Source organism: Arachis stenosperma, chromosome 8 (genome assembly GCF_014773155.1).
Source record: "Arachis stenosperma cultivar V10309 chromosome 8, arast.V10309.gnm1.PFL2, whole genome shotgun sequence".
In the NCBI taxonomy this organism is placed as follows: domain Eukaryota; kingdom Viridiplantae; phylum Streptophyta; class Magnoliopsida; order Fabales; family Fabaceae; genus Arachis; species Arachis stenosperma.
The window spans coordinates 46,921,157-46,931,433 of record NC_080384.1 but is presented as its reverse complement, the minus strand read 5'-3'; the positions used below and the strand labels follow the sequence as shown (position 1 = coordinate 46,931,433).

General features: G+C 31.8%; 2 protein-coding genes across 6 annotated transcripts; one reads left to right on the top strand and one right to left on the bottom strand.

The window, feature by feature from the left end:
- The first annotated feature begins 515 nt into the window (after positions 1-515).
- On the top strand, positions 516-2,929 carry LOC130946077 (transcription factor DUO1-like). The gene is made up of 3 exons (XM_057874760.1): positions 516-709; positions 1,168-1,408; positions 2,462-2,929. Exons 1-3 carry the CDS (start codon positions 516-518, stop codon positions 2,927-2,929), a joined length of 903 nt encoding a protein of 300 aa, XP_057730743.1.
- Positions 2,930-3,301: 372 nt separating this feature from the next.
- Positions 3,302-8,845, bottom strand: LOC130945095 (uncharacterized Rho GTPase-activating protein At5g61530). 5 transcript variants are annotated; one of them, XM_057873771.1, is made up of 11 exons: positions 8,611-8,840; positions 8,145-8,266; positions 7,664-7,926; positions 6,245-6,307; positions 6,143-6,161; positions 5,804-5,902; positions 5,612-5,689; positions 5,276-5,520; positions 4,866-5,031; positions 3,721-3,869; positions 3,302-3,586 (listed from the first exon to the last, which is right to left on the bottom strand). In XM_057873771.1, the coding sequence occupies exons 2-10, from the start codon at positions 8,203-8,205 to the stop codon at positions 3,724-3,726; spliced, it is 1,140 nt and encodes a 379-aa protein (XP_057729754.1). In that variant the 5' UTR covers positions 8,206-8,266; positions 8,611-8,840; the 3' UTR covers positions 3,302-3,586; positions 3,721-3,723. The 5 variants fall into 5 exon arrangements, with proteins under 5 accessions (XP_057729754.1, XP_057729751.1, XP_057729750.1 ...); XM_057873768.1 differs by having other exon boundaries at positions 3,302-3,869; positions 8,754-8,845; XM_057873767.1 differs by having other exon boundaries at positions 3,302-3,869.
- Positions 8,846-10,277: the final 1,432 nt, after the last annotated feature.

The following is a 10,277-nucleotide window of genomic DNA, read 5'->3' as shown; positions in this document are numbered from 1 at the left end:
GCCACATGTAAAATTATTGTAATAATATCATTTCCAACTTAGTAATATATTCAATAAGAAACTTGGGGGCATTGTTACACAGCATTAGATTTAGTAATGAAGATATCTATTTCCAAGTAATTAAACACGTTTAAAAATATTTAAATTCGAAAAAAAAAAAAACAAAAAAAAAACATGGCGGGGTGGATGTTGCCACTAACCGTCGAAACCGTCCGTGTAGAAGTCGCAGCAAGAATCCTCTACTCTCCCATCCACATGACTCTCAAAGAAACAACCAATAATAAACCACCACGTCACACATCAGAAAACAGTTAGTTCCCCCCACCCAATCAAATCACAGAGTCCATCACGTATCCCATGAACCTCACCACACAATAGCACAACCATCATGCGCATGATCGAAATCAATTCAAAAATTCCATAGCACCATAAAGAACAGAGAACACTGAATGTTGAGAACACAGAAAAGGAAACTGAAACATTTTCGATGCAAATTGAATTAGTAGTACAAGTAGATGGAAAGAGGGTTTGATAGAAGGTACATAAAGAAAGGACCATGGAGCAGAGAGGAAGATGAGGTGCTCCAGGAGCACGTTAACAAGTATGGTGCAAGGGATTGGAGCTCCATTCGATCCAAAGGCTTGTTGCCTCGAACTGGAAAATCTTGTCGCCTTCGATGGGTTAACAAGCTTAGACCAAACTTGAAGATGTGAGTTAATTAATTAGTTCACCTTTAATTAATTGATTTTCTTTTGGTGTAATTAATGTGCATTATTGATTTTCTTTTCGTGTGTGTGTTTGATAGTTTTGGACACAACTAATGAGAAATTAAGGTTTCAACTTCATGCATGTTGCTACTACGATGTTTCTTGTTATATGTATGTATCATTTGATTTTTCTTTAGTTAAACCTAGAAAAGAACATTTCATGCATGTTCCTATTACATTCTATATATATGTATATAAAAATTGTTTCAAAGACACTAAAATCCGCATAAAGTAGTTTAAATTTTTCTTATTTTCTACTCTATCTTCAATTATTGTTGAAATAAATGAGTGATTTTAGTATATATATATATATAAAAACATTTAATTTCATGTTCTTGCCATTTTTGTAGCAATGTGTTTTTTCTGTTTGGATGTTGTGTATGATTATTGTAATTGGCAGAGGGTGCAAGTTTACGGAAGAAGAGGAGAAGTTGGTAATAGAGTTACAAGGGCAATTTGGTAACAAATGGGCAAAAATTGCTACATATTTGGAAGGAAGAACAGACAACGATGTAAAGAATTTCTGGAGCAGTAGGAGAAAGAGAATAGAGAGGATGTTGCGGAAGCCATCAATAACTTCGTCAAAGATGCAAAACAAAAACAAAGAAAAAGTCCCTCTTAGTCAAGTACAATTTGAAGAGGTAAGGTAGATGAGTATCCCTTGCATTCATGCTTTTAGATGAGAAGAGAAAATAGGAAGAATATATAGAAAAATAATAAAATAGAAGAGAAAAAATAATCATCATATAAAATTATATATTTACTTTCATATAATAAAATATCAATATTTTTACTTATTTTTTTAGTTGCATTTTATAAATATTAGGTAAACATTATAAATTTATACATTGATATAATTATTTATTTAATATAAGTGTATTAAAACTATTAAAACTAATTTATAATTAATAATGATGATAATTATCTAAGTTATAATATGAAAGTAAATTATTTAATATTTAATTTATTATAAAATATAGTTATTAATTATATAATTAATAGTGAGATTTTTAATTTGTGAGTAGTTTTAGTTTTAGATTTTTCTAGAAGCGACTTTCTGGCACATGACATAAGTTAAGACTATTTAAATGTTACCAAAAAATAACAAAGTTTAATTTCTATTCATTATTAATATAGAATCTTTTATATTAACATATAATCCAGTCTTGTTACTTAATTTTTTTTTCTATGTGATAACACCTAATTAAACATCAATATACATAGGAATTAAACTCTACCATAAAATAACCATAATAATTGTATCCGTTTGGATATGAATCCTCTTCATGTCTTTATATATATATATATATATATAGAGAGAGAGAGAGAGAGAGAGAGAGAGAGAGAGAGCTCTTTTAAAATTCTTGATTTTATACATTGATAATCACAATATCTATGATCTATTCTCTTACTATAAATAAATGGAATTGCAAAATTTGATGTCCAATTTTTTCTATTAAAAAATGTATCTCTTTCTATCTTTTCCTTAATAGCTTCTTTTACAATTCTAATTATAAAAGTAGCAAAAGCTAACTAAATTTCCACTTTTATATTAAACTTAGATATTATATCATTTATGCTAATAATATTTAAGATGCAAATCAACAAGTATGGAAGTTTCTATTAATTAGCTAGTATCACTAATAAAAACATGAAGAATAGCAAATACAATATATTTATATGATTTCTTTCAGGATATTTCATGCAGCTCCAATAAGCCAGAGGAAAATATCCCCTGTGGAAACTACCTTCCTTATTACACTGCTCCCTACATGGGAAACACTGAAGAGTTCAAAATGGTCAACCTACCAGATTTGACAAAACCAAACCACCAAAATTTGGAAAGTGACATCAACACTTCTTCTCAGGCTTTTGAGGCCACCCCACTCCATGTGGTACCTTCTTTTGAGTCTTCAACAACAGAGTACACATTTCCGCAAATCCCAAATGAACCACAACTGGAATTTCCAGTGTTTCCAGAACCAATTGATGACCCTTACTTCTTTGATATGCTTGAGCAAAAAAGTGTTCAGAACAAGATTGGAACAACTGTTGGATTGGATGGAAAGCCTCAAAATGAAAGTGCTAAGTGCTTCTTTGAGGACATCCCAACTGAGATCTTTGAATACTTTGACCATACTCCAACTTCATCAGACCAATAAAACTGTTCTAATTTCTAACTACTAGTTATTCTGCATCTGTAATGCAAAGTAAACTATTCAGCTTCTGTTTCCAACTTACTAATCATCTTAGAAAACAGTCAATGATGAATTGCTATAGCTTTTGTCTTTACATTACAATTTGTCAGTGCATGATCTTGTTACTTCACATTTCAGAGCATTTCCCACATTTAGTTGCATTTTATACAGATACTTTCATTTCATCAACAAGCAACATTGTTAAACAGATAACAAATTGAAAGGTGTTGGTGTTCCTCAGGACAAAAAATGTTTTTAAGAATATTACTTCTTTTTTATCTCCGGATTATTTTTTTTTCATCTTGTTCTGTTTTATAGGAACTTGAACAAAGGAGATTTCAATGTTCCTCCAAGTCAACAACATTCTCCCATGAAAGTTATACTAAAATTCTGAACATGAAAACTTGTTGCATCCAGGGACAAGACAAGATTTACATAGTACAAAAATGACATAAATAAATATGGTTATACTATATAGACAAAGATCAAATACCATCAATCCCAGCAAAACACCAAAATAACAAGTTTTGATTCTCTAAAGGAAGGATATAGCTGTACAAATCCTTCTGTTCCTTTTTTCCCAAAAAGTTTCTCCTTTCTCTTTATCAGGCAAAACGCTCACTGCACACACAACCTGATAAAAACTTAGAATATAGCTTCTGTATAGTGACTTTCTTGACAAAGATTGGAGAAAATTGTTCCCAGTTCATGATATCAAAGTCAACAAATTCAACATAGAAGGAAAGAATGAAGACCATTCATCTCCAGACTGTCTCATTTGCATCTGTGAAAATTGCATTATGATGTTCTATAAGCAACTGAACAACCTCAATTGCACCAAAGTCAACTGGTGCACCATCATCCAATGGAATAGGAGAGGATGCATCTATGGCTTCATCATCATCTGTATCACAAAAAAACAAGAAAAAGAAACGGCAATCGCCAACTTTAGTTCAATATATGTAATACTAATGAATTATGAAATTAAACTTTTGCACCCTTCAAAAAAATTCGCAAGTGAAAATTTAAATGCAATCTTTTTAAATGTTTAAGCATATCCCTAAGAAAGGTGTTTAGAGGCTGAAAGCAGTTAGGTTAGGTAATAGACATGCATCTAAATTATTAATTCAACCTTCTATTAAAAAATTATTCTATCAAAGGATATTTTCTCAAACACACTCAAGAAAATACAAAGAAAACAGTTTCTCCCTCCTAATGCATTTTCACTTTTTCAGGCCTGGTGATTACACAGACGCTGATTCGTTGAACAATTCCACATCAGTAGGGTTGCTTTAAAGCCCATTAGATAAACCATAATCCCTTGAAATTTTGTTTCTGCTTTTAAAGCACTAGATATTATAAACATGTTCACTGTTCACAATTATAAAAACAAAAATAACCATAGTATAGAAAAGTTTTCCCACTAGGTTGAGTCAGTTAAATAAATGTATTCTATAGAAACATCTAATGGAAAGGCCATTTGAATCAAGAAAACAAAATCAACGCCAGTTAAATTAATCTAGTTTTTTAACCGTTTCTTGGGGGTTTCTTTGGTCTTCTTCTAGCTCTTGTTTATTTCTTTATCATCCTAATCAAATATTCTTATTTGGGCTTTTATCTGTTTTCTTCCAACATGGAGAATACAAAAGAATACAAAAGTATTTTTCAGTGAAAATTATTTGCATAGAGAAGATTTTGTTCTCAAGGTTAAGCAGGATTCTCTACCACAATCACTATTGCTAAAGACTAGGTAGAAGCTGAGAAACGATGCAGCGATGCTTTCATGAAAATTCTCGTATGGTCATACTTTTCGCCATAACCAGTGACAAAAGGAATAACACATTCAGCCAATGTGGGTTATCTTCTAAAAAATTGCATGTTTTGGCATCGATTTCCTTACCAGCAAGTAAGTCCCAAGCACCATATGAACCAGCTGGTTCATCCAAGCCTTTTTTGGAAGGGCTTTTAGACACTTGGTTCCAGTATTGTTTATAAAAATCAGGTCTCTGTCCATCTTGCCACATGACAACGGGTGCCATTTCCATTGCAAGGGTCCGAGTATCCATCTGCAGAAGTTAAAAATATTGAGCAAAAACTACAGATGACAAATAATAGAAATGCATAGATTTAATTACAGGAGAGACAAAGTATATAAGATAATCAGGGAAATGTCCCACAAGACTCCATCAAGCATAGCTTGTGAAACAATAAAAAAAATGAAAAGTGTAAATGTACAAGACCCAGATTTTTCCGTGCATCTTTGCTTATACTAAACAAACACATATATGCACATATTTAGAAGCCTCTTACCTTATTGAGAAGTGACTTCTGGCTAACCCGGAGCAAAAGTGCTGTTACAAACTCCAGAGTCATGTAGTTTACACTGGGAAGCTTCTTGAGGATGTTTCTCATGGAATATATATTGGATAGAGCAGCTTTTATTTCATCGTAAAGCTCAAAAGTGGTAAGAGGCTCAGGAAGGCTGGCAAGGTAACATTTTGCAAGAGCTGCCACATCAATTGGATTTGTGCCTTCTGGGATTGAAGAATTTGAATCTGTACGTACAATCATAGTGGTATTAACATCACCCAAACACTACTATAATCTATCCTCATTACTGAAAGTATGAATGAATGCATTAACTACCTAGGTTGTACAGAGAAACCAACTGCCGGATAACCTTTTTATCTCCATCAGATTTGAAGAGATTTGGTGAATTCAATCCTACATCAGATTAAAAAAATAAAACCACTATTAAACAAAAATTAAGATAAATTATAGAACTCATGAAACATAGACTTATGCACAGATGTAGAGCCTTACTCTAGAAACAGCTACCTGAAACTATAAGATAATCTGCACATTTGACCAATATCTGAGGAACAGGCCTGCTGCTATCTTGTCTCTGTACAGTAACCTCAATAGGAACTCCAAACACTGGGGAATGCAACAATTTCTAAATAAAGCAGAAGTCTACTACCATAGAAACCGAGCATGCAATACCGCTTATAAATTAATAGTTAATAGTTAACTAGCAATTGTGTAGTGTAAAACTAGAATACAACTCAAGTGCCTTGTGGGAACTGCAAACAATGGAATTAGCTCTCACAGTCGGCGAAAGACTGACACATGAAAAGAATTGCTCACTTGATAAGCTATTTGGGTACAGAAACTTACCATCAGTACTTGCAACTCCCTGCAAAAGAAAATTAACGTAAGAAAACTGGAAAATGGTGTATACTAGAAATTATAGGCCACATTTAGCCCAAGGTCATTTACCTTCTGCCATCTTTCAATGTCTGTCAAGATAGTCTTGCTTTTTTGTGCTGTTTTTTTGGCCACCTGAAATAATTACCATGATGCAAAACCAAACAAAGAATGTAAAGATTCTGACCATTGAATTGGAGCAGGAAAAAATATACTCTGAAGATGACCTGGTGTATGACTAGCAGATATAAATAGATAGAACTTTTCTAATTCTTAAAAGGTTAATAACAATACCAGAATACCAACAATAAATTGTCCTATCGATAACCAAACCATAAGCTATCCATGTCCAATAAACAGAATTATATAACACACTCCTTAACCCCCCCCCCCCCTTTTTTTTTTCTTGTGTGTGTGCCTCTCTCTCTTAAACCAAAACAATAACATCGGAGTATTACTTTAATGGATGAAAGCATGGTAAGTATTATCCAAATGAAATCCTGAAATAAGTAATCTATGTGAAATCAACGTTACTCAATATTCCCTGCACCTTTGGTAAACTATACTATGTAGATCAGCACACCATGCAAATGACCTCTCTTACCTTGTTAAACTTTTATTTGATAGAACCTTGCCAATACCTCTCAAAATATCTAAATTTTCCCTTAATAATGGTGGAATTGAAAAAAAGAAAACCAACATTAAGACTGTTATAGTTTCAAATAACTCAAAATCTCAAGCACACCACCAAAAGTAAACAATACTGACATTGTTACAGTAATTTTCCATGTTTAAAAATATTATATTAGTCTAGCACCGCTAGATACAGTATATAATCTTCACACCACTTAGTGGTAGAATGTCATGAATTGATTACATATTTAATTATTCCAAGATGGCAAGATCCTTTCTTCTATTTATTAAGAGATCCAGCATCAACATTAAAAGTTGGCAGTGATAGTACAGAGATCACTTGATTCAAAAGTGCTGAATGTAATCACAACCAGCAAACCTTATATTCTGTGGGTATTACAAACACATTGGAAAGGTTTAACACTTACTTAGTTGCTTATAATGTTCAAGGATTTCCAAGTCCGTTAACACCTATTACATATTACAACATGTTTTGGCTACAACACTTGAGGCTTTAGCTGTATTCCTATATCAAATGTAGTTTATTACAAAATTGTTCTGAAGCATGAACCAATGCTTGTATTTAACATCAGCATCAGAAAGGATCATGGAATCAAATTTATCATTTTTAAGTACATTGTCCTGTAATTTTTTCTTTTATTGCCTATCCAATATGGCAATAGACTCAACATGAACTTTAAGCAAGGGAAGAAACATCTTTTCAAAGTTTTTGTTGTGTTAGTTTTGGCCACAAAATGCTTAAATGATTAATCTTTCAATGGTACCCAGCCATTGCGTTTGCACATGTAAAAAAATTATGTATTACAGTCCCTAATATCATTTAGTCAAGTCCATTACCTCTTCAACCTTTGTTTTTCCCACAGCCACCTTATCTTTTGTCCCCGATATGCTTCTCCTTAGAAACGAACCAGTTGTAGCTGCAGCCGATATCAATCGATCCTGTACAGCATGTTTTGTCGATGGCTGCTGAAGAAGTGCCCACCGGCTTTTGACCATAGTTCCAACTCGCCCCGCCACTTCAGCAACATTACTCTTTGTATCCTTTGTGACCTCACCAACAAATGTTCCAGCTGATTCCCTTGCTTCTTTGAGCTTGACCCCTGCACATTAAACTAAGTTACAACAAGGCCAAAAAAGAAACCCCCCTCCCTCCTTTTTTTCCTTTTCAAAAAACAATTAAATAAATCAACCCTACAATTCCATCCTTATAGTGGTCCTCAAAGTCTGAAAGTGGGAAAATCGTGTGAACTTTGTAATTTATCATTCTTAATGGGGTCTCAAAAGGGAACATAAATGTGAAGTGTTAGAGAAACGATACCTGAGGAAGAAAAGAAACCAGAGGCCTTATCTTGCCACTGAGGTGAGATGATAGAAGGCATTGACTCAGAAGTCAGAAGCCACTGAACAAACAATAATCGGATGATACTTGATCGCTTAGTCCTGTACGCAAGTGAAGAAAAACATCTCACAAGTCAAAATGAATTGATAAAATCATAAGTTCTTAAAAAACAGAATGAACTCAATAAGTATAAAATAATTAAAAAAAAAAACAATTCTTTTTTGAGAAAAAGAAAAGAAAAAAAAAGTAAATTTTTCCATCACTCATAAACCGATGAGAACATAAATTCTAGGTAAAGAATCTAATTTATAAAGGAAACTGAAAACAGCGCAAGCACGTTACGAGAAAGGAATTGAGAAGAACCCTATATGAATTAGCGAGAGAAAGCGATCGTAAATTAATAATTAAGGAGAGTAAGGAAGATTGATTAGTGATTGGTGATTACCGAATTAAATTGATTTGGGTTAGGAAGAAGAAGCAGAAGAAGAGGAAAGTAATGAAAGGTGAAAATTCAAGGTAAACGGAAAGAGAGAAGAGAGAACAGAAGAAAGGGACTGCTGTGACGAAGTCGTTGGTACAACCAAATACCTGGCTTCCACCAAATATAACGGTACCTCCTTTTGTCTTCAACTCTTAACGCACTTTTTCAGTTTTGTTTTACTTCATGAGCTAGAGTGACTTCCGCGCATCGGCCTGGAAGATAATGAAGTCTTTAATAAAAAACTTTTTTTATTTTTTATTTTTATTTTTATGGGGATTAATTAATTTTTGTGTCAAAAAAATTAATATAAAAATTAATCAGTTCCAACAAAATAAAGATCAAAGATTGAGAATGGTATTTTCTTTTAACGAACAAAATATTGTTTCCTTAAGGTAATTATCAGAAATCAGGTTGGGTATTTATTCTAAATTTTAATAAGTATTATATTATTTAAAAATTAATTAAAATTTTTGTAAATTAATGTTACTTTTTATTGGTGTTTTATAAAAATATTTAAATTTAAATAGATTTAAATTAAATTATTTATCTAATTAAATTTAAATTAAAAATCGATTAAAATCGCACTAATTTAAATTTGATTGAATTTTATTTTTTTGTAAATCGTATAGATCGGATCATATTTTAAATTTATTTTTCAAAATCGATCCAATCTAAATAGTACAATGTACTATACTATTATTATTTTATTATTATATTTACAACTTTATTTATAATATATTCAATTATTATATATTTTATATTATTTAATAAATATTTTATATTCAAAATGAGATTTATTTATTTATTTAACTAACCTATAATTTTATTTCTATTGTTATGTTATTGTTGGTTTTTTTCAAGATATTGTTGAGACTTGTTATGTTATTGTTTATTATTTAAAATTTGATGTTTAGACTTATTATATATGTTTAATTTTTTTAATTTACAAAATCACAAATCTAATCTAATCCAAACTGCTTGAAATTGGATTGGATCGGATCGAACTTTTTTTTTACAAAAATAACCAATCCAAACGCACCGCGAACACCCCAACTGTTTTATATTATTTTGTATTCGATTTTTTATCATTCTATTTTCAAAATTTATGTTGGCATAATCTTGACTTGGTATCTCCGTTACTTCTTCATATTGATCGGTCCTTTATAAGATATTATATATATTTGTTAAATTGTATAATAAAATAAATGAATTAATATTTGAGAGAATTGTTAGTTATAAAATACATATAGATAAACTCTATAAATTATTGAATTTGTGAATGGATGTATATTTTTTGTACTAAAAAATTATGCTAATCAAATAATCGCCTGAATTATTATAATTGTTCCGAGAGTTATCTGAAATGTTGATTTGTGCCTGAATGTGAGGTCTAGATCTCTTTGAGTGGCAGCATCTAACTTGTTTGGTGTCGAAGTGCCGCCTGTCTGGGTTCCTCGCAAGGAGGTGGAGGTGGTACCTATAAGGGATTCCGATGCTTAAGTTAGCAAAGATTTTAGGCAAATTTTTAGTGGGTTAGAACTTGTCTCATACCTGAGGGGTGTCAGTGTATTCATAGTAGAGTTGATAACTACCTTTGTTGTTGTTATTCTATCTTTTCTGATAGATAACCG

What these genes read in the sequence shown, in the direction of transcription:
- LOC130946077 (XM_057874760.1), top strand. Translation starts at nt 516, where the DNA reads ATGGAAAGAGGGTTTGATAGAAGGTACATAAAGAAAGGACCATGGAGC. An exon ending in CTTAGACCAAACTTGAAGAT is followed by an intron (nt 710 to 1,167) that starts GTGAGTTAATTA and finishes TGTAATTGGCAG; the next exon opens with AGGGTGCAAGTTTACGGAAG. An exon ending in GTCAAGTACAATTTGAAGAG is followed by an intron (nt 1,409 to 2,461) that starts GTAAGGTAGATG and finishes GATTTCTTTCAG; the next exon opens with GATATTTCATGCAGCTCCAA.
- LOC130945095 (XM_057873768.1), bottom strand. Translation starts at nt 8,205, where the DNA reads ATGCCTTCTATCATCTCACCTCAGTGGCAAGATAAGGCCTCTGGTTTC. An exon ending in TGGTTTCTTTTCTTCCTCAG is followed by an intron (nt 7,927 to 8,144) that starts GTATCGTTTCTC and finishes TTTAATGTGCAG; the next exon opens with GGGTCAAGCTCAAAGAAGCA. An exon ending in GAAAAACAAAGGTTGAAGAG is followed by an intron (nt 6,308 to 7,663) that starts GTAATGGACTTG and finishes TAATTATTTCAG; the next exon opens with GTGGCCAAAAAAACAGCACA.